The 25000-nt window shown below is 44.1% G+C and overlaps 1 protein-coding gene across 7 annotated transcripts in view; it reads left to right on the forward strand.

The window, feature by feature from the left end:
- foxp4 (forkhead box P4) overlaps window positions 1-25000 on the forward strand; it is a 93773-nt gene that overhangs the window by 36061 nt on the left and 32712 nt on the right. For all 7 annotated transcript variants that reach the window (XM_079683058.1, XM_079683056.1, XM_079683054.1 and 4 more), the window contains exon 3: window positions 13720-13806. In XM_079683058.1, coding sequence (XP_079539184.1) covers window positions 13720-13806 — 87 coding nt within the window. The remainder of the gene's footprint in view (window positions 1-13719; window positions 13807-25000) is intronic.

The following is a 25000-nucleotide window of genomic DNA, read 5'->3' on the forward strand; positions in this document are numbered from 1 at the left end:
CATCCCTTATTCCATCGCACGACTAGTTGTGCTAGGTGACCATAGGCTGTCATTTTTTTAAAGCTTGTGCCCACTAAAATCAATATTGTCTGACACAGACAGCTTCTATATACTGACACTGGTCACCTGACTAAATTGTATAAGAAACTGCTTCCTCGCTTCACCCTTAAAGTCTTAGATATACCTCCTCCTCTTCTTGTTCATTTCTCCTCCACGCTTGAGTCTCTCACCTGAAGGTGTACTGCAGACTAGTGTTGGTGCTTAAACACCATGCCAGTGCGCACTGGAGCAAAAAAGACACACACACAGAACTCCTGACAGCGCGGTCTTGTCAGAACACAAAGCCGTCTTTCCTTGGGCCCCTTGGGAACCTGAGAGAAATCACAGCCATCTCCAGCCATCAAACCACATCCACTGGCCCCTCTCTGTTTTTTGTTTCCTTTTTTCTCATATTTTGTGTGTTTCCTCATAGATAGATATACAGATAGATAGATACATAGATAGATAGATAGATACATAGATAGATAGATAGATAGATAGATAGATAGATAGATAGATAGATGGATGGGTAGATAAATAAATAGATAGACAAATAGATAGGTACATGAAGGTCACAGGTAGGTGGTCAGCGGACAAATGAGCAAGTGGGTGTCCGGAGAAGAGTTATTGAGGATATGGGACATACAGCCGGAGAAAACAGAGGTAAAAGGAGGGGCAAAGAGGCAGCATACTGGGTGGGTGGGGGGGTCGGGGGGCATTGGTGGGCTAGAGAGGAGGAATAGAGGGATGAGGGAGGGGTGTAACGCTGAGACGTGTCAGAAAAGGGCGCCTGGGCCTCCCTGTGGAATGTGGCCTGTCTGCCTCCCCAGAAAGAACAGAGCAGGAGAGAGGGAAGAGAGAGGGAATAAAGGGAAGAGGGGGCGAAGACCAGTTCTGCCCCATCATCGAGGGGAGAGGGGAGGGAGGGAGGGAAAACAAAGAGCGGAGTTATAGGGCGGCGGGAGGAAGGAGAGGTGGAAAAGTGAGAGTGCAGTGGAGAGTGTATGGCACTTTGTTGAGGTGCTGGGCACGGGTGTAGACATGAAATGATGCATAGCAGAGGAGAAATGTAAGCAGGATAAATCCTAACAAACCTCAAAGTGTCCGTGTGTGGGTGTGTGTGTGTGTGTGTGTGTGTGTGTGTGTGTGTGTGTGTGTGTGTGTGTGTGTGTGTGTGTGTGTGTGTGTGTGTGTGTGTGTGTGTGTGTGTGTGTGTGTGTGTGTGTGTGTGTGTGTGTGTGTGTGTGTGTGTGTGTGTGTGTGTGTGTGTGTGTGTGTGTGTGTGTGTGGAGGGTGCTCTGACGAGAACCAGGTGTCTTCAATTCTTTTCTTTTCTTTACCTCTCTCATCCCCCCTGACTTTTTTTTTTTTTTTGCAAATGTGAGTCCGCACTGAGCTCCACCACTTCCCCCCCGTCCCTCCTTTCTCACCCATTTCATGTCTCCTCCTTTTCCCTCGCCATCAATGAATCGCTTCTGGTGTTCCGGCAGCAGTAGTTGCGGCCCGTGATGTCGAGGAAGAGAGGTGGGGGAGGAAGGAGGGAGAAAAAGGGGGGGACAATGACAAAAAGGTGCCGTTTCCTCTCAGGAGTGCGGTCCATCGGTCAGCTTAAAAAAGCCAGCTAGAGATTTTTCTTTCTTTCTCTCTGTTTTTTTTTCTACCATAACTCGCTCCTACAAGTATATATAAAGTGAGATTTTTCTAGCAGCGGCCTTCCTTCCCCAAGGGTTCAAAGAGAACATTTGCTGAGAAAAAGGCAGTTTAAGAAATTGGTTCGGAGCTTCGATCCCCAGTCCCATTTGTCATAATCTATTTTTCTCTCTAAAATGCACACACATAATGGCAATCATTGTTTCTCCCCCTCTCTCATATACACACAGGCAGTTACACACATGCACAGAGCTGATGTGAGTTAATGAAGGGTGTAATTAAGGAGCCACAGTGATGACTGGAGATCAGGGGGAACTGATACAGATCTCAGATATACACAAACACTGATGAAAGATAGCTGTTTTTTTTGTGTGCGCACACATGTGCAAAAGCGTGCGTTTGGGTTTGATGGCGGGAGTGTTCTGCGGACAGATGTGTGAGATTGCTTTGCGCATTAACAGACGATGAAAGATGCTGGATGATTCAGATAACATATGGCTTCCTGTTAGATTGGCTAGACTCAGTAATTATGGCCCGTATGGAGGGAGTTGGGGAGGTTTTTCAGACGCATGCGATTCTATAGCTCCGGCTGCTTGGCCATTGCTGAATTATGGGAGGTGAATTTTGGTCACTAGGACAGTTATGTCCTGTTTGACCTCCAGCTCTCAACCAGAGTTCACTTTCAGGTCAGGAGTGCAGAGGAGAGTGAGGTGAAGGGGTGGCTATAAGAGAGGAGGAAAAGGTGAAAGAAAAACTATTCAGACAAATTTGTCAGCGCAGTGGGATTTAATTTAATTACATTATGTTCGTGCATCTGCATGACATGTGTGTCTGCGTGTCATTTTTGTGTCTGTATGTCCGTCTGTGTGTGTGTGTGTGTTGGTCGTGTGTGCGGGCCAGTAAATCAGTGCCAGGCCTCTCTCTGAGTGCTGTCACCTCCTAAAAGCTTTCCCTTGGTCTGGGCCAGGCCTTCCTCTTTATGTCTGGGGTCAGTGTAGTTCACAGGTCACCATAGGTCATGCTGAGACAGAGGAGGGGCCAGTTTGGTTGCCTAGCATTACAGAACACCCACTGCTGTAACCGCGGCGATACAAAGAAACCTATAGAACACCAACTTCCTCTAAGAGTCTTAATAGCACCAGCAGGTCCCTTTATCCATCTTCTTTGACATTTACTTCCCTTTTTTTATGTGCTGACGATCTCTCTTCATATGAATCTGCTTCTACATTTTGAATGTATTGATTTTGGGACACCTTTCATTCTCTAAATTGGGGTTTGCACTTTAACATATACAAGTTTGTATTCCTGCACTCCAGACACGTAAACACACCTGCAAATCTCATGGTCAGTAATGTAATGTTAAGGACTCCTCTTCCTCATACTTCCTACTTGGTTGCGTTAAACCTAATTCCCAGATGCCGAGATATTGTATTTATGAGCATCCATACAAATATTTTTTTTTCAGCCAAGCTGTTGGATTTTCAGAATCAGTTGAGTGTGACTATTGGAGTATCATTATTGATGTCATTTCAGTTCCTTTCCTTTTGTATTAGCTCTTAGACTGCCACAAATACATTCAAACACTAATGAAAAAGTAAATGTATTGGCATTACGGCAGTTTCTGAAATAGTCACACTGAATTGAGGGAAACTGTAAAATCTACTTAATAATAAAGGTTATCGTCTGAGGTCCTCTGAAGAACCATGCTACAAGGCTACAAGTCTTGTGGGTAAAAAGCAGACGGTCAGTAGACATGGTCCACCAGGCCAGATCAGCCGCATGGACATAGTCATGGTTGGTTGACCCAACCATCGAGAAGCTGAGAGACAAGAATGGACAGATACCGGCAAAAGGAGGATGTGTTTGTGTGCTGTGTATCTTCTCTCTGTTGTGGAGACTGAGTAATACACACAACCCCAGGCACCTGAAGGGGTTAGGTTGGGTTTGGTTGCCATGGGAGTGTTTGAAAGCACTTAACACTGGGCAGGCCTTGCTGTGCCGGCAGGTAAATAACACATACATGTACACACACATGAGCAGGGACGGACACTCTTCACAGAGAAGTTCCTGAGGGTGAAAAAGTCGATTGTTGACTCTCACTCTTCAGAAGGGATCGCCATGGTGACCGAGGCCTTTTTAAGAGGTCATAGGTCAGCGAGCAATGCTGAATGACCTCATTACTGCTTCTGGTCAGTGACACTACGGTGTGACTGTGTGTGTAGATGCCTGTTCACATTGGTCTTCAGCTTTCCCAATCAAAAAGCAACAGCCGTAATTGGTTTTAATTGACGTGGGCTGCGATGCAGTGTTTCAGAGTTCACTAGGGGCAAGGCACTCAAAAAAAGAGAGCATTAGTTTATAACCCCCACCCACACAGGCTGAAAAATGCTCATATCTTGGTCCTATAGTGTCCTCTCTTTTCTTAAAGGTCTTTACTCCTTTATTCCCCCACTGTGGACTCACACAAAGTGATGGACACCGAGAGGGGGAGCGGAGAAAGTAGGGAGTAAAGACAAAATGTGCAATGCTTACAAGGCTGCTTGGCAAGTAGTTACCCTGGAAACAGTCGAGAGCCCGTCGGTGCACACAATGAACGCACACATATACACACCACGCACACAATAGCTGCAGAGGCCTAAAGTGTTGCTAATTAGCTAGTCTGCGCTGGTTCTTTGTGAGAGCCATTTTAAAGGAGAGATTAGAGTCAACAGGGAGGAGGAGAGGAATGTAGCTCTTCTCTCTCTTTGCTTTCTTCTTGAGCTCTGGGACAGTGTGTGACGGCCTTTTTTTCCACCTGACAGAGAGAATGAATTTGTGTTTTTGTGAGTTTTCCTTAACTAAAAACATCTTTAAAATAAAGTGCATTTGAGATGTAGTAAGGAATCAGTTGGGCCTCTAATTAAGAAAATTGTAAAAGGTCAAATCAGAAAACTCCTGGATGTGTTATATTTGCTTCTCACCCAAATATATTAATATATAAAAACGTAATTGGGAACTTGCTGAAATTAGTCTGTTATAAATGCTGCTCTGAATGAACGCTCATTCAGTGGCAGATTTCCCCAAAAATAAATCTGTTTTGTATAACAGTTAACACACAGTTTTCATTGCTTTATAATTAGTACTATAAACGGGTTATACCCCGTTTTAACTCTATTATCTTAACCAATTATTACAAGCTACAATAGAGAAAACAAGAAGTGTACAGTAGGTTAAAATAATAATAATTATAATATATATTTGTATGAAAAGTTGCAATGTCAATTTTGTACTTCCAAATAAGTGGTTGAGGTTAATTAAATAAATTGATCATGGGTAGTTTAAATAACAACACTTCTTAATTGTCTTTGTACTTGTCCTAATGGACTCATAACAGTTGTCTAGCTAGCAGAGTAAACACTTTCTTACATCTTTGAAAGCAAGTGAAAAGATTATGATGGTGAGTCAAAGATACCCAGGTCAGCAACTTTTTTTTTAATAGAAAGGGAATTATTTTGGGCTTTGAGGTATTTTAAATGACAAAATGTGCCTTTTCACATCTGGTTGTATTGACCCTTTTACTAAATCACACAGTCCAGCGCGCGCACACACACACACACACACACACACACACACACACACACACACACACACACACACACACACACACACACACACACACACACACACACACACACACACACACACACACACACACACACACACACACACACACACACACACACACACACACACACACACACACACACACACACACACACACACACTTCCCCATTTCCCCTTTCTGGAACACACCCCTGCTTCTCCTTTGGGGAAGTTAAAGATTTTGTTCTTGTTTAGAAGTTATGGTACAGCAGCCGGTCTTTGTTGCTCCTGCCCACTTCCGCTGTTTATATGCGTGTGTGTGTGTGTGTGTGTGTGTGTGTGTGTGTGTGTGTGTGTGTGTGTGTGTGTGTGTGTGTGTGTGTGTGTGTGTGTGTGTGGTAATGGTGGGTGCAAGGGTGGGTCCATCTCCATCTCCACAGCCACAACCAGGTGTAAAAACCCTCTGAACCAAAAACATGAAAGAGAGTTTTATTTCCATCCAAGCGGGCAGGCAGGCTAATACTTTTACAGGCCACTGACTAGGAGTATGTTTTTCTGTTTAACCAATAGGCGTCTGTGTGTGTACATTAGTCTTCATGTGTGTATGCGTGTGCACATGGCAGACAGTCTCTGTTTGTGTATGTATGTGTTTTCCCTCTGTCTCCTGAGCTGAGTCTTGGCAGTGTCTTGCATGTGTTATTAGTTTGATTCTGATTTTTTTTTGGGATATTAATAATAACAGTTAAACGGTTTCCATATGTGAGGCCTGGTTGCCAGGCTAGTGCTATCCCCATCATGGGCTGGTCTCGCTCAGTCTAGCCTCTCAGGAGTGACTCTCGCTGGGCAGGAGAAGCAGTTAAAGCTCTGGAAGTCACACAAACACTTAAATGTTCCCACCTTCCCAAGAGCATGAGCAAACTACTTAACTGTCCCACCTTATACAAGATAAGAGCTAAATATTATAAGGTGCACTGTGTGTTTGTGTGAGTGCGTGTGTGTCAGTGTGTATGTGTGTGTGTGTGTGTGTGTGTGTGAGTGTTTTCCGTTATGGGCTGGGTCTGTCTGGAGTGAGACCTTTCTCTCTTGCCAAACGAGCTGTGTTGAAAACCGCAGGGAAACTGCATATGTGTATATAATATATGACGTGTATTTGTGTGTGTGCGTGTGTGTGTGGGGAAGGAAACTGCTGTAGAGCTATTTGCCATCAATTAGCCGCCTCGACTGAGATGAGGCCTACAGTACAGAGGGAGCTGCTTTTATATTCTCAGGAAGGGAGTTCCTTTCTCTTTCTGTCCCTGCTCAACTCATCATTATCTTTAATTGTCTCTTTATGCCCTTTTCCCTTCACTTAACACAGAAAAACTGACAACATCTCCTTAGGAGGAGAGGTAGATTTCTTTCTATGTGTGTGTGTGTGTGTTCAAGATGTGTGCGTATGATGATGAATTGTGTAATGATATAGAGCAGCCCTGGGTATTCAGTCAGCTCCTTTTTATGACTGTGCGTATCCCCCTGTGAATCAATAGAAACATTAGATGGGTGTAAGGACATAGTTGAAGGGGAGAGGTTTTCTCGTTTCACGAAACAGTTTAGAACTGAAGAGAACCATCTGGAAAACGGCAGGGTCCCCATCGTTTAGAACAGGTCCCTTTTGTGAAAAATAGGATGTGAAAAAAAATCTAAAATAGGCCAGGGTTTTCAAACATTACGGCATATTTTGAAGTTCTTTTGGAGTTTGTGAGTTTTTATTGCGTTGGCTCTTGAATGCGGTCTTTCCTCTATTTAATGGTCAGTCTGGGCCCAGAGAAGCTTGCTTCAGCCGTTTTAAAACCTCAGCTCTCGAACGGTGCCTTTATATTGCGGAAATATTACATTAAATAGCTGAACGGGATTGCGGCTGGCTGGTGTTTCTGAAGGTGTCCCAGATAGTTCCAGCTAAACAGATTGAGGTACTCAGTGCCATTTAAGCACAGTTATATTGGTGGACAAATGGTTTGAAGTCGACGTTGCTATGAGCGAAAACAAATGGCAGGAAAGCTGTTGAAGGGAGGCCGGAAAGACCTGATTAATACCAGAAAAAGAGAAGGAGTACGTGAGGAAGAGTCAAGGGAAAGGGGCGAAGTCTTGGCCGAGTGTAGTTTATCTGTAACCCACCGTGAAATTGAGCGGCTTTAGCAGGCTTTGGTTCAGGCTGCCCCTTACCCCTGTATGTTTACCCCTGGAAACCCTTGATCTGCCCTAAATATATATGCCACTCCCTGTTCCCTTACACCATCAACCTATTGTTAAGTTGCATTGTAATTTTCCGTGATATCAGTTTTTAACCAATTACTTTATAACTATTAAACATTTACTCACAACAGTGTTAAAGCTGGCGTTACTTCAAGATCACTTAGTTCTTACTGCAAAAAAGAATAATGCTGCAACCTGCTCCCTGTCCATGCTACTGAGCAATTTATGTTTTTGCCCTAAAATAATTCTGCATATTTCCAGTTAAATTAAACGTCTGGTGGAAAACATTAGCGTCAGTGAAATCAGCTCCTGTAATGTTTGGACGGGATAAAAACTTCCAGACTTTGGCCTTGCTGGTTGCACAGTTAACAACTACAATGTGGTATGAGAGTGTCAATCTTCTGCGCAATTTACAGTAACATGCACCGTAGCTGTCGGTAGTTTTTTCCATTTTAAAATGCAACAAATGTATTAGAATGATCCCTTGAATATTGATGTGATAATCCTAGACACAGCTTTACCTTTAACTACCTATCCCGGTCCCACAGCTGCCGTCACGGTAGTCTTTGTCTGACAGTCAAGGGAAGGCGAGGGTCCTGTCATAAGGCCAACAGCTGCATTCACAAGGCTTGGCTTCCATCGGCCTAGACAATCTATTTTAGTCCTCCGTCTAACCCGTATCTGCTCTCAGAAATTACTGTGGCGAATAAGGGTATGGGTAACAGATTTCTCGATCGGAGAGGGGAGGGGGCAGGGCACAAGAAAGACAGAATACTTGGAGAAATGCCAGGCAAACTTTTGTGAGTTACACATTATATGGAGCGGCAGAGTGAAGGCGAGAGACAGATCGGGTGATATAGACGGAGAGAAAGAAAGAGGGGAGTGATCTGGGAAAGCAATCTGGTTTTTGTGGTGACTGACAGTGATGCATTTGATACGTGAGATTCCACCGCGGCTGTAACCAAGCCTTCACTCACATATGCCCCAAAGTCATATAGCAATCCTTCTAACTGTCACCTCTTCAGTGATCCCACTTTGTGTACAGTGTGTACAGTGTGTGGGTGTAAATACTAGGCCAGCTTCTGAACACAGGTGAGCTGCTGGTGCTGTAGTATCATCATCCTTTTTACACATTTACATGCCTTGTAGATTGTGTTACATCTGTTCACTCTTGTTTCATCTTCTCCTCTGATCACGATTCCCTCTTTGTATCCAGAGAAAGAGAAGATAAGAGAGATTTAAAGGCAGAGAGTAGCAAAGACCAAGCAAGAAGGAGGAAGTAAAGTAAGGGAGAGGGGTTTATTGGAGTTTGGCGGTGTTTTTTTGGTGCTTAAGTGAGGAAGTTCAGTGCAAACAGATACAAGGGATCACAGCAGTGTGACCCAGGAGGACGGCAGCATAGACGCAGCTTTAGCTTGGCTTTCAGCTTCAATGACAGCACTCCTGAAAGAGTGAAAGATAGAAGTAAGTAGGAAAAAAACGAAATCCTCTGCTCCTTTCTGAACCTGGTCTCTCCTACTGATCCAAAAATCAGAAAGCGTGCAGGCCTGTAGAGGAGCAGCTGGGTGTGACCAGCCTTTTCTCCACGTCTTCACCCTGTATCTTCCTACACCTCTCGCCATCTCTCACTCTCTCCTGGGTAAAAATAGAGCTTTAGGAATGGAGGAGCAGTGAATTACTAGCCTCTCTTCCCAGGCTGATGAGCTGGTAAGGCGTAGAGGAGATTCTTGTTTGGCGCGGCCGACACTGCTTGAATCACTCGCTTCGTCTAGCCTGGTTAAGCTGACTCGCGGACAGATGCAACTATAAGGCCTCTCACTTGTGCTACTTTCTTTCTTTTTGTACTCCTGTTCTTGGTCTAAGAGCAAAGAAATCTGATACCACCTGCCTCCCCCTTGCCCTTTCCTAACTCCCTCCCCCCCTCCTCCTCCTCCTCCTCCTCCTCCCTCAAGGACAGCCCACTGTCTGCCCCGGGGGCTGTTTATCTACGGGGGGGATGAGGAGGAGAGGGTAGGAGGGAGACCGGTTTGTTTCGTTTCGGCCGTCAACAATGGACCTCAGTCTGTGCTGACGGACTTCTCCAACATATGGTACCCACCTGTCTCTCTCTCTCTGTTTAGATTTCTTTGCTTATTCCTGCGTTCTCTCACCCAAACACACTGGGCGGATTAGAGGCCAGATTCATCACACACACAGACCTGTTTGCTTTAGCAACCTGAGCCAGGCGCACACTCACACTCACACACACACACACACACACACACACACACACACACACACACACACACACACACACACACACACACACACACACACACACACACACACACACACACACACACACACACACACACACACACATACACACACACACGCACACACACACTTTCACATACGTGCTGCAAGATCAGCACACACACGTAGCAAAATGAAATTTCTATCCTTTTCTTCTAATGGATCCTCTCACTACCTCAACAACCCTCCCTCCTTTGGAAGAAACCTATGTGTCAGCCATTTTTTGGAATCCTGTTAAGGAGAGAAAGTAGCCTTTAGTGTGTGTTTGTGGATGTGGGTGTGTGTAGGTGTGTGTGTAAGGGTGTGTGTGTGTGTGTGACCCTGATGAATTAAAAAATGCACTGTTATTAAAGGCTGTGTCAGAGGCGATGATTTACAGAGGGGAGCGATGACAAGTCAGAAGAACTCACACACTGAGCTGACACACACACACACACACACACACACACACACACACACACACACACACACACACACACACACACACATATGTGCACGTACACACACACTCACACTGTGCTCTCAGGCCTCCAAGCTGAGCAGTGACCTCCTCACCCCTCCTTCCCCTTCCTCCTCCTCCTCCCTCCCTCTCTCACTCTAATAAAACCTGTCTGACACCACTGATGTGTGTATATGTGTGTGCGTGTTTGTGTGTGTGTGTGTGTGTGTGTGTGTGTGTGTGTGTGTGTGTGTGTGTGTGTGTGCTCCGCGCTCCGCGGCAGCACAAAGACTCTGTTGTTGGGCCTCCCTCTTAGGCCTCCCTCATATTTTCTTTAAAGGTGCAGTGCGCCCCCAAGAATGCCACAGGGGGAGCGGGGAGTTGGGGTTGGGGGAGTCTTGGAGGAGCTGGTGTGTGTGTGTGTGTGTGTGTGTGTGTGTGTGTGTGTGGGTGGGTGGGTGGAGGGGGGGCATACTTTACAATGCTACAGCTCACCCAGGTCACAGAGAGAAAAAGGCAAAGAGTGAGTGTGAAAAGGAGAAATGAAAGAGAAGGGTCAGAGCAGAGGAGTGCTTCTTGACAAGGTAGATATGGGAGCGTTAGGCTCTAGCTCTGTGAGTGTGTGTGTGTGTGTATGTGTGTGAGTGAGTGTGTGTGTGTCTGTGTAGAGAGAGCAACTATTGAAATCTGTGAAGTAATAGTTCTCCCTTCCAAATCAACTATCATACATAAATAAATACTCATAAAATAAAACTGCTGATTCCATGAAGCAAGCTTTTGCATTTGGGCCAGTCAGCTTACATTTCTCCAATAACAATAACTTCACAAAAGCACATTCAAGCCAAATAAAACACATCAACTTTCATTAGAATCATACGATGATGATCATATGATCATATCTTGATGCACCTATACAAAATCATCTAGCTCACTTAAGTATTCAAAACTATTATAGGTGTAGAAGAGTGAGAGAGTTTTTTGTTTAAAGTATGACACATTTGTTGCATTACTTTTAGTCAAAAAATGTGCTAACATCATTTTCCTTAAGCTATAAAACTACATTTAAAATCATCACCATCTTAACAGTATATAATTGCCTATAAGCTCTGGCACATTTGAATAAACCAGGATCTCAATCCACAATACATACATACATTAGTTTAAATCTCCAGGGAAGTACATGGTTTGTTAGCAGTTTTTGTCTCTCACATACACCCACCTCCTTGAATCAGGCGTAGGAGAGGAGACAGGCATCACCTCTGCTTGGTTGTAGCGTTTATGAAAGCCATAAATGGCTCTTTAATATAGTGGTAATCAGGGTGGTAATTTGGGTGGAATTGTCCCTTATTGTTGCCAGACATGCCTCCCAAACTCCTGCCAACACACACGCATACGCACGCACACACACACGCACACGCATATGCACACACACACACACACACACACACACACACACACACACACACACACACACACACACACACACACACACACACACACACACACACACACACACACACACACACACACACACACACACACACACACAAACACACACACTAACGCACACAAACCTACACACAAACGCACACACTCACTCTTGGGCAGACAGGGTGTTCAAGGAGTAATTCACACCACATGCCAACAAACTGGGCGGTTGTGTTTTTTTTTGGTTTTCTGTGTGTGTGTGTGTGTGTGTGTGTGTGTGTGTGTGTGTGTGTGTGTGTGTATGTCTGCGACTGCTTTAATGCTGAGGTCAAACCAGTAAATGGGAGGGGGTTCCCGAGATTTTTGTTAAAGTGTTAAAATACATGTGTGTGTGTAGGCAAGTCCACAGCCACGTCCGTGTGTGTGTGTGTGTGTTTTAATTGCGGTCTCAGCAAAAGTAGCAAGTGTGCTGGATACAGATGGTTTTCATCACCGCACAGTGGACTTCTCTCTCTTTCTGTCTCCCTCTAATCTCTCCTCTCTGTTTTTGTAATTAAATGTTACTTAATGTACCCGGGCTTCTAATTTGACAATTCATTAAATATGTGACAATATACAGTAAGTGTGTGCCGCACTGTTTCACAGTGTTACAATTTTCTGCGGTTGTGAAATGATGCAGTAGAACAGATTGCTGCATGATTGAGTAAGAGCTTCCATAAAAAACATCTTTCAATCTGGCCGTTAATTTGTGGTGTCTGCACACACACACACAAAACACACACACACACACACACACACACACACACACACACACACACACACACACACACACACACACACACACACACACACACACACAGACCAGCACAACCTCATGACAGAGGGTTAGAGAGGGGAGACAGCAGGATGCACATTTGCTTCCTCTGACTCAAAGGGGAAAGGTTGCTTAGTAAATATTGATTTATGAAAGTGTGTGTGTGTGTGTGTGTGTGTGTGTGTGTGTGTGTGTGTGTGTGTGTGTTTTGCGATGGGTGTTTTCTTGTTATGTTTTAGGAGCAGTTCAGACATTCCAACAAAAATGCCCATTCCACTGGGACTTATTTGTCTCAATGATAGAGAGCCTGAGTCCTAAATGCTAAAAAGCAACACAGCAAAGAAAAGAGAGAAATGTAATGACACAAAGAAACACAGTTATTATGTTTTTAATTAAATGAAGGGTTAGGAGGAAGGTAGCGGGGAAAAAGAGGAGTTAGACAGCTGAAGTTACATTGTCTGAGGGATAAATCGCAACACTCAAGGGCAGAGTGAAGGAATGGAGAGAGCTAAAGAGTGATGGTGTCACTGGTTTGAATGGACAGCCCTGGAGGGCATGAAGGGGATAAATGGGAAGAAGAGAAGGAGTGAAGAGGTGGGTGGTGGTTAGTCACAGCTCTTTAGGGCACATCGGGGCAAACGGCCCATTACATCACTCTGACACACACAAACACAGTGCAACTGACACACATCAAGATTTGCTGACACACTTCTGCCTCAGAGGATGTGGAAAACCCACTTTGCACCTTCGTCGGAAAGGAAAGGGAGAAGTAGGAAGAGGAGAAGGGAAGGGGTGTGGAAGTGGGAGAGTGGAGGCAGGATTGAGAAACAAAGAATGGAAAGGAGGAGATGATCAGAGTTTAGGAGTTAAAGAAGGTTTTGGGATGTATTCAGTCACATGGACGCACAAACGCAGTTCCTGTGTGTGCGCCAGGTGGACGTCTCAGGTTAAAGGAAATCCGACCTGACAGCTTGGCAAAGGGAAAGTGCTCAGAGAGCGGTCTGTAGGGGACTTTTAGTGCTTCTCCTTTCTATTCATTTAAGAAATAGTTTGTATGGGTGTTTTTTATTGAAACTGACCTTGCACACATGCAATTTACAAGAAAATAGTTTAAGTAAGGTGTGACTTTTGAAACGTGTGTCTCCATGATGAGTGTGTTGTTGTTCAATTATGTAGGTATTTCACTATGTGACAATGTGTGCACGATGAACATCTGATCATCTCTATTTCTCCCTCGTAGGCGCTCCAGGCAGCCAGACAGTTCCTCCTCCAGCAGGCCTCTGGACTCAACTCCCCTGGCAACGAGATCAAACAGAACGCCCTGCAGGTCAGTAAACACACACACAAACAGACTGATGCACAACCAAAGTGTTGCTTTGTCACCATCGGTATAATATTAAACCCCTGGCTGCCGCAGCTTAGCCTTCTCCAACTTGCCACGTCCACCACACAGTGTGATATAGGCACATACTTTTCTCTCTCTCGCGCTCTCCCTCTGTCTGTGAGTGCATGTGTGTGTGATTGTTAATGTATGTGTGTGAATGAGGTCTTTGTAGTGATTGGGTAGTGAGCTGTTTTCAGAGTTAAATTCCACAGTAAGCGGAGAGAGAGGGGTTAGCAGGAGTGCAGGATCCCCACTGAAAGATACTTGGGGAGGACACACACACACACACACACACACATGTTGATGCATATCACACATGACATTACTTCTGCTGGTTCTTTAGAATTATGTGATGTTTGGTATACAGAAGTGTGATTTGTAGCCATGGCTCATATCAATAAAGTGGGGCCATGGGTCTACCAGAGCAGCAAGCAGTCTGCTGCAGAACTGCTCTTCTCATTACCGTCCAAAATGATAAACAGACAGCTGTAACACCACAATACGGGGAATAAAGAAAGAGAAATAAAGGTGGAAAGGAGGGATGTGAGTCAGAAGCAACGATAAGGTCAGATTTCATTCTCAGCGTCTGCAGCCAGTAAGGTGAACTTGGGAAAAATGGGAAACTATTCACATTAAAAGCTGATAATACAAAGTCAATTATGTTTTAGAGTGATATCTTGCAACATTTACATGTACTATGACATAAAATGAATGCTTCATGGAAGCATTTTAATTTGTTCTCATAAATATTTGGTGTTGGCTCATGTTATTCCAGGAAACCTCATCTGGTGCAAATCAACTTTTATATGTCCAGCAGCAGGAAGAGGGGTTTGTTTGAAAATGAGCTGGGTGTTTAATATGAATATTATGAGTAGCCTTCATGATAGAGCAGACAAAGAAAAAAACTCAAACGTCATCAACGGAAAGACCAAAGAAAAAGATTTTGCTGTGTCGGCCACACAGTTTAATTGCCAAGTGACCTCTGGGATGTGCAAAAATGCCACAGAATTAATGACTGCTTATTACTGGAGATGTCAGAAAAGAAATAATAATGTATAAAAAGGGGGATCTTGCAGATTACACTTTAATCAAAACCCCAATTGGAAACGGAATCACTTTATTTACTTTGGATAGAAACTGGCAGTCAGAGAAATGATACGGTGACTTTAAAGGGGTCAGAGAATAAAATAAATACATTTTTATATAAGATCTCTATTGTTAAACATTCCAAGGATTTAAATATAATTTATACTATTAAACCAAAAAGAAATTGCATGTATGCTTAAATTAATATGAATACATGTGTTACAGAATTTCAAAACTGCTTATCTTTCTATCGCATTTCCTCCTTAAATCTTATCATTCCCATAGTTCAAATCCACATTGGTGGTCGATCCAAACGGGTCAGTGTGTGTTATCAGACCCTTTCTCTGACCTGTGTCTCATGCATATAGGACACAAGTGCTTTGGCCTCGAATGGGAATTGAATAAAATATAGCTTTGGTTTTATAAAAAAAATCTTTCTCTGACTCACCCTAAAGAAAAACCGAAAGAAATACAAAGTGAGGAAGTAAGAAAAAACAAGCACATGAAGGGAACTGAAAGTCCAAATGTTATGTAAATCTGTTGTTTAGCAATAAACTGTAAGGAACGATACTTTTGAGTCTCTGTGAACGCTGACAATGGGTCAGTATTCTGAGTTCAAACACAGATTCATTTGACCTGCCTTATATGAATAACCTTACACTGTTTTCTCCTCTCTCTGTCTCAAACACACACACAAACACACCCCTCCTCTACTCCCTCCATATCTGTCTTGTTTGTTGGTGCCTGGCCTGGCTAGCCTCTCTGTACTCTCCAGGGCATCCACGCTACATCTCTGTTGTCTGAGCTGTCAGCTCACATAGCCCCAGATACCCTGCCAACACACACACACATTTTGATTTACATTTGTGTGTGTGTGTTTGTACTTGGATCCTCGCAGTCAGAAACAGAGGCACAAACAACACAGCACAAAGCGTTGTTTGTGTGAAGCTACAGCTCTGAAGTTGTTTACGAGACCTCACAACAAACCTGACTGCTAAGGTGGCACACAGAGATCTCTTAATTACTGTAATTTAGAGGTTGACGATCATTATTGAAAATCGCAGAGGACCTGTACTCGGTTGCTGTGATTTGAGCGGGCATCTGTCGGCCACAGAGAGGGTGAGTGAGCCTGGAGTGAGTAGAGCTAGACATTTAATTTGGTCAGATCTAAAGGTGGCAGTAAGCAACTGTACGGTGACACAGTGGCTCACATCAGGCACAAAATGGCCGTCCTCAGGTTGGTTCCTGCTGGGCTGCTCTCACACATGCAAATGAGCCTCAGCCAATAATGAGATCTTTAGGAGCTCGATAATTAGATTTTTCCCTTCTCTCTGAGGGAGAACGACAGAGGCAGACAGGGAGAGCGGGAAGACTTCTATTCGTGTCTTGACTTCTCTGGAGAAGCCTTGGTCTGCGCTGACAAGCCCCCGCCCCCCACTCTCCCTTAACCCCCCTTCCCCATCATATTTCTCTTCTTTTCTTTATTTATAATAGAGGGGAGGATCTGAGCTGAGAGCAAAAGAAACTCTGAGATTATATCTGCTTTTTGATTGGTTGTTCAGAGATGGTTTCTGTGTTTGGCCGGCTGTGTGAGATGTTATCTAGCCACTGTGTGTGTGTGTGTGTGTGTGTGTGTGTGTGTGTGTGTGTGTGTGTGTGTGTGTGTGTGTGTGTGTGTGTGTGTGTGTGTGTGTGTGTGTGTGTGTGTGTGTGTGTGTGTGTGTGTGTGTGTGTGTGTGTGTGTGTGTGTGTGTGTGTGTGTGTGTGTGTGTGTGTGTGTGTGTTGTTACTGTCATGTGTCACATTCAGGGGAAACTCGACAATGGCTCAAGTCTCTAGACAGGCAATTGCAGGATAAATTGATTGTGTGCTACAAAATAGTTGCTACAGTTGGTGAGAAGCACAATAATCAGAATAGTGTGAGGAGTTTGACGATTCAAAACGATAGAGGTGGTTTATTATGACGTTAGAAACACTTTTACACATATGTAAATACAAATAATAGAACATTGCAATGATTTGCACAACTCTTATATCCTGTTTAAAGCATGAGTTCTTTAAGGTTTTTGAATGATATTGCAAAAACAAATTGTGGATTTAAGAGGTTAAAGATGAACAATTATGCACAACAAAACAGTCAGATATTGAAATGCTGTACTAGCTTGGAGAGTCAATAAAAGTAACTAGTTGTACAAATTGTGGAAAACCAGCATGGAAGCCCATACAGTTCCTGAATCAGTCTAAGTGAAAAAGGCATTTCCTTTTTAAGAGATTTCTCTTGAAAGATACCTCTGCGGTATTTGGATAATTTCACTCTTTAGGTGTGTGTTTGTGGTAGGTATCGGACATAATTGGCCACAGTTAGCATAATTGCTTGAGGCACGCGTGCGACTGAGACAGTGTGCCAATTGGCGGATTACTCAGCATGATGCGTACCATGCCTCCATGACCTGCCACACGTTCTCTACAATGGACACACTTGGCACTCGCTGATACACTGGGTGGGCACAAGCAGACACATATACACCCACTTGGCAGACCCGCGGCTGGCACACTTAACACACTGCCACTTGGCATGCTCACATACAGATTAACGCACGTGCTTGGCTGTGGCCCATACGTATGTAATTGAATAGCGCGGTGTCCTGTTTTCATGTATTATGGAAGAGCTCGTTTAATTAGGAAAAAAATGAAAAGACTCATTAGAGATATGTTAATTAGCTTGCCTCTCTGCTCTCTGGAGAGCGCTGGCACCGGCACAGTGGGATGGAGGAAGAGAGGAAGGAGGAAACTGAGTCATGTCAGTCTTAAAGCAGAGAGAGAGTTTATTTCAATGAAAATACTTTTAATCAATATTACAGCCCTTATTCACCACATTTCTATATGTCGCTGAATAGTTTCTTGCCTTCCCCAGCTGCCTTACTTGAACTACTACATATTTATGAAAATCTACTAAACATAAGGATTCTGTGGCAGGGTTCAAAGTCTTTTAACTAATCAACAAAAGTATGTGGAAAGATGAGTGTTTAACCCCCCAGAGTCTGCGGTACTGAAGCGGTTCCTTTTCTTTTATTTCCTTTCAAAGTGTTTTTCCCAAAGCACTCCTTTTGTCCACTCAATGAAAGTGCTTAGTTGGCAGTTTCTCTTATTTGATGTGGAGGGAATTGGGGCTGCGTGTGTAGGTTATTGTGTGTGTGTGTGTGTGTGTGTGTGTGTGTGTGTGTGTGTGTGTGTGTGTGTGTGTGTGTGTGTGTGTGTGTGTGTGTGTGTGTGTGTGTGTGTGTGTGTGTGTGTGTGTGTGTGTGTGTGTGTGTGTTGGGGGGTGGTATGGGGTGCTGACAGTTTGTGAAGGGTGTATGGGAGGAGGTTGAGCAGCCCGTGGAATGGGTTTGGCTCTGGGCAGAGGGCTGGACAGACAGAGGGGAAGGATGGAGAGGAGAGGTTTGGGTCTGACCACTGAAGTGTGAAACTCTTATTTTGTGATTTGAAACATGAGTGAAATCAGTAATGAAATATGGTCGATAAAGGCCTCTCACACTTCCCAATGAAATGCCCCGAGTGTGAGTGTGTGTTTCTAGAAATGTGTTGTCATTTTATTCTGAAGCACTGGGGCGTTAGATGGTGTGAGGCGGCGGACGAGGGGAGAAGAAGGTAGGGGGGAGAGTGGGGGAGGAGGATTTTCCACTTGAACTTACTGGTCTTTTACTGTCTGTATTTTCATTTCTCTGGCCCCTGTCAAGGAGAGCTCAGTTTTATGCGAATCCACATGAAGTGTGTGTATGAGTTTGTGTTCATATATGAGCAAATATCTCGACTCCCTGCCTTCCTCTGTGGGCTCAGATGCCGCTACTGTCCTCACACCTTTATCATTTCATCTATTAATCCATCCTTACATGCTAGCATCAACACAACCACTCAGCCATCCTCCAACCTTCCTCTCAACTCCTTTATTCTTACCTTATCCCCCGCTCAGTTTGTTCTCAAAAAGCTGCCAAAACACACACCAGTTCATTTGAAATAAAGCCAAATATATTTTAAATTCTATGTGATGTAATAAATATTATTGTTCGAGATATGTGAAAACTACCAAATGCTTGCCAACTATGAACAACTTGGCAAAAAGCTGCAGTAGAAGCTCAAAATGAAGAAAGCTTCATGAACTCCATTTTTTGATTAACTAAGAAAAACAACCCTATTTTCAACTTTGTGAAATTGTTGTCAGTTTAATAAATTGAGGAACCCAGGGAGAAACAATTGAACATTTCATAATCACCACATTAAGCAATACATTGTTTCAACTAGAAAAAACAATTGTGGCTTCTACAAAAATGCATCAGAGGTAAAAGCAAATAGTTATAGATCGAAATGTACACTCAAAGATAACAAATAAAAGCAAACCTCCTTTGGCACATTAAGATTTTGATTGACACGAGCTAACACACACACATTGCTCACAGACAGAAACATTACTCAGCAGAACGTCTGAGGCGGTAAAATGCCTGTATCATCCCAACCCCACCTGGCTTCGCTCATCAGTTCCCCCCAGAGTAATGTGGCCCCTAGCCCCTCTGCAGATTAGCTGGAGGAGGGGTACTCACCACACACAATGGGGCCCTTTTACTTCCAGTGGAGACCTGGCCCTGAGCTCCAAACAACGCTCTCAGCACAGTGGGCGCTCCTTCTATTTCCCTTTTTCACTCAAATGCTTTTCTCCTCCGCTCCTCTGCTTTTCTCTTTCTAGCCCCTCGCTCTTTACCCCCACCCACACCCCCATGTTCTCTTCTCATTTCTTGGCATGATGAGCAAAGACAGGCTGTTTACCTGGAGGGACTGAGAGAGGGTAAGGAGCGATAGTGATGATAGCTGGTGAATAAACAACCAAAAAGAAGGAGGGGAGTTCACCGCACACCATTAAAGCCTTTACGCAGCGAGACGCGGCGCGGTGCTTCCTGCATTTTTAACGGCTCTCGTTTACCCCCCAGCCTGCAGGCAGCTACAGTGGCAGAAGAGGGTCATGCATTTATGCCATGTGCATGAATAAGCACAGATTTACCCCTTTTTGACCACTGCTGCTAACAAGGATTGCAAATCTTGCAAAAGAAAAATCCCAAATCATTAGACAGGGTGTCCGCGGGGTCTTAAAAGTATTAAAAGTTGATAAATCAATTTAGCGAAAATTAAGGCTATCACAAAGTATTAAACAGCATTTTCCAAGGTATTACATTTTGTAGCTTGTTTTCAATAAGTATATAAAGTGTCCAAAGAGGTTGTATTCTACAGTCTGCCTGAATGTAATCATTGCGTAGGTGTGTAGTGTGATTCTGTGTAGTTTATTTATGGCCTCCCGTTGGATTTGACGCCATCTGAACAGGACATCGCACGCTCAATGCTTGATAGCGCGAAGCTCTGTTTACGCCGTTATCGTTATGGGGAAATGCAAGTTTGCGTCCAAATGGTTGGAAGATGAGGAGGAAGGACAATCAATACTGTATATACAGGGTTCTTACGGTCCTTTAAAAACCTGGAAAAGTCATGGAAATTCAAAGTTCTAATTCCAGGCCCTGGAAAAGTTATGGAAAACAATATTTTTCCCAAAGTTTTTGGAAAAGTCATGGAAATGTAACTAAAGTTGCATCAAATATAATTTATATTTTATCTAATCGCCAAAATAGTAATACTATAATGATAATACATACTGTATCCATATAGTAATGAAACGTAAAAGGGCATTTAACTGTCGAGGTATTTTGCTGGTGAGAGATTTTAGTTGCTTTTGCCTGTAGAAGCTAGTAAGCCTACCATTGGATTTGTTTTAGATAGGCACAACGTGTTTCATATGCAGACCTTATTTTCCTGTTCCATGTTCAAATAAACCATTTTCAGTGGTACCGCTGAGAAAGAGTAATGTTTTTTGTTCATTAGCAAATTAGGTAAAGGTCATGGAGAATCATTGGTGAAAAAGTGCATGAACCCTTGTGAGGTAAAGTGTGTCACCAATGTAACCGGTCAAAACTCAAAGTGGCGATGAGGTCTAAAAATGTATGGAAAGAGTCTTAAAAAAGGTCTTAAAAGGTTTTAAGTTTGACTTCAGGATTCCTGCATATACCCTGTTATAGCAATTGATTATGTACAAATAATTTAAGACAGAGGCCAGTTTTAATGCGCATAAGTGTGTGTGTGTGTGTGTGTGTGTGTGTGTGTGTGTGTGTGTGTGTGTGTGTGTGTGTGTGTGTGTGTGTGTGTGTGTGTGTGTGTGTGTGTGTGTGTGTGTGTGTGTGTGTGTGTGTGTGTGTGGAAGAGAGGCAGGCGTCCCTTCCAGGGTGAGGTGGTAATGCTCAGTGACAAGGATAAACAGCGCTGGGGTTTGAGAGGGGGGTGAGGAGGAGGAGGAGGAGTAGGGGGGAGGAGGTCTGTGTCAGCCTCCCTCTCCTCCTCCTGCCTTCTTCTCTGTCATTTTTTCAATTATCCCTCTCTCCTGCGTGTCCCCATAGACCCAGAGGCAGGGCCCGCATCATTTAGACTGAGAGCCTGTTTAGATTCTGATTATAGCCTCTTTTCTTCTCACCACTCACTGCTGTCTCTCTCTCACTCTCTCACACACACACACACACACACACACACACACACACACACACACACACACACACACACACACACACACACACACACACACACACACACACACACACACACACACACACACACACACACACACACACACACACACACACACATTTTGGTTGAGGGCACACTGGATGTTGCTCTTTTTAAAACTGTCACATGCTTTTTGTTTATTTTAAATGTGATAAGTTGGTGTGCAAATGAAGTGATGGTTAGGGCTGCTGTGTTTCTTTATTATGAGGAAGGTGAATGTGTGAAATCCAAAGTTGGCCCTGAATGAGAGAAGAAGCACTCGTATAACCCGCCGGTCTCTATTCAAACACTGGGCTTATTCCCCCGGCTGCATCCTGGTTTAATATCAGATCGCCCTCCTTCCTCTCTTCATGAGGTTTCATCTGAAATGGAAAGTGGGGCTTTCCTCCTCGTTAGAATAAAAAGTCATCAAGGGAGGAGAGGAGAGAGGGATGGAGGCTCATTGAAATGCAAGTAGCATCCCCCTTCTTTCTCTCCCTTCGCTCCTCTGGGACTCCATGCCTTTCTCCTCCTTCTCTTTCCCATCTTTAGGGCACTCTCTCGCTCCCTCTCTTTCTTTGTTAATCAGTTAAACTCCCTCTTCAAACAACCCCTCTAATTACTCCTCCACTCTCTGTAAACGACAAGGCTGTCTCTCGCTTCTCCTCTCCTCCCTCCTTCCCTCCCTCCCTCCCTCCACCCAGCTCCCTCTTTCCAAGACAGGGGTTGACCTCTGTCAGCCACCGAACCTTCAGAAATGCGTATTGGTGTGTTTGCACATAAGACTGATTCTTGCATTTAAACTATAGTGTGAGTGACATATTTTGTTTTAAAATCCCATTATTATTAGTCGTTTTCTTCAAACACCCGGATGTGTGTGTTTTCACTGTAGCACCCATCTCAACTTTGCCAACCAACATGCTGTGTAAGGATGTTTTGAGACTCTTTGCACACCTATCATCTATTTTTCATTCATTATTTCCTCTCTTCTTCCCTGTCTCCTTAATTGTGTTCACCTCCTTTTCTTTCCTTCACTGTGTGGATGGTAACCTTCCTTCTCCCCTCTCCCTGCTCTCCCCTCCACTCAAATCCCCCCCAAGCTTTACCTCTCTCCCACTAATCTAACACGCATCTCTCTCTTTTAAATTAACATGCAACATGAAAAAAATGGGGCGACAGCGGGAAAAAAATTAAATGCATTTAATAAATGGCTGACTTCAAATCGCCCGGCTTTTCAGACTCTCCCTATTCACAGTCCAATGAAAGGGGAGAAATCATTCACCGGGAGAGACAAAGCCGAATGAAAATATAATTCCGCATTGTGAAGCGCTTTTGTCCTGGCCCGTCAAATCGCTAATGGCGAGGCTTTTGTTTTGTGGCGGCGCTCTCAGGCTGGCGGTGTCGTATGGCGGTGGCAACGCATGCCCCATAATCACCACGCTTTGTGATATTAGATTATAGGGGCAATTAATGGCGTCAAACCTTAACTACTCAGCATTCAGCCTGCCACACACACATTCAGCCTTTAAACACATGCATACGTGCACATTTATGCAAACAAGTGAACACCCACACACATGCGTTTCAGTATATCAGCACTTGCACACATGGGCGCGCATTTGATTCTGGCGTCAGAGCATCATCCAGCACACAGAAAGGTGCTATAACTCCAGTAATTATTACGCCTGTGACTTAAAAATGTCAATGGCGGTGTGTATAAAATAGAATGTATGAGTTGTCAAGGAGGAAGAATGGGATGCACAAGAGCAATTAATTACAGCTTTTCATTTGGCAGCTTAGACTGACAAGGCCCGGCGGTGGGGGCAAGCTGGCATGACGCCAAGCTGCACCCGTCACCACCCCCACCTTACTCATGACACCCCGCCACCCCATCCCCTCCGCCTGTTCCTTTACCAACTGCCACAACAGCACCCTTCCCCTGCCTCACCCCGCTCTGACTCTGTCTTTTCTTTTCCTTCTTCTCCCTCATCTCAAACAAACACTCTCTGGCGCTACAGCTCATTCATCTGCTATTCTCCATCCCTTCAACGTTACATGTGGCTGGGAGTGTGTTTGGTAAAGAGGAGTCTGCTTTGATGAAGGCAGAGTGTGGGGCCACTGACAAACACACAGAGAGAAAAAGAGACAGAGGGATGGAAGGAGGGAGGCTTGGGCCAGGTGGGAATAGGGGTGTTAGTATTTATGGCCAATCTTGTTTACAAAATCCGATCCTTACAGATTTAATTTACTCCTGACAGCTTGTCTCCTTGCTTTTTGCCGCACAACTCCCTCTCCCATCAGCCTCCCTCTCTGCCTTAGGTGGAGAGTAGATAGACTTCTCTGAAGAGAGATCCGCACCACTGGCACTTATGCATGCCCACACACACAAACAAACACACACACACACACACACACACACACACACACACACACACACACACACACACACACACACACACACACACACACACACACACACACACACACACACACACAAAGCCCTTTGACCGTGTTGACCAGATTGATATTTCACCACAAAGTGAGTATAGATAAATGGCCAATTTCAGAGGTGATAACTCAACCATGTATTTCCCTGTGAAACAGCCAACCCCTTTTGACTGACAGGATTATTTGTATTGAGAAGGCATTATGGTTTATTAATGTACAGACAGAGAGGGAAGCCTGCAAACAGGGAGAAAATATCAGCTCTCGGACTTGATCTCACTCCCTTGCCTTCCCTAAATATCTCTCTGTGTCTGGAATGCTCTGTCTCTTTTAATCCCCATATTGTTTTCTCAAACCTTAATTCAGTTAATAATCAAAGAAACACTTTGTCAGCAGTATTGTCTGTGTGGTTTTTCAAATATTTGTTCTCCATTTATGCAAGGGTGTGAGTTTCTCAGTTCCTGATTTATGTGGTTAGTTTTCTTCAGTTTTGCAGTGTTTGTCATCAGATTAGCATCTATGCCCATCTCTGTGTACAATGCCTGTGCTTTAAGAGTGCTTGCACAACACAACTGCAAGAATTACCAAGTACCCTCACCGTGTGTGTGTGTGTGTGTGTGTGTGTGTGTGTGTGTGTGTGTGTGTGTGTGTGTGTGTGTGTGTGTGTGTGTGTGTGTGTGTGTGTCTGTGCGTGTGTGTGTGTGTGTTTCTGTGTGTCTATGTCTTTGCCTGCCTGCAGCTCTATCTGATGAGATAGACATCTCATCAGATATCCACTTTGTTGTTCTTTTCTTCTTAGCCAGGCTTGACTGTGTGGAAAGAGAATCGGAGGATGTCCTAATCATGTGTTTATAAAAGCAGATAAGATTTTGTATTTCATAGGGAGATTGCCTATCTGTCCTTTTATCTGCCTGTTGTCACAGAAATTGCCAGTTTCAAAAAGTGTTTCTTCTTTTTACAATACCCGCCTTGT

The sequence above is a fragment of the Notothenia rossii genome (genome assembly GCF_949606895.1).
Source record: "Notothenia rossii genome assembly, chromosome: 5".
Taxonomy (NCBI): Eukaryota; Metazoa; Chordata; class Actinopteri; order Perciformes; family Nototheniidae; genus Notothenia; species Notothenia rossii.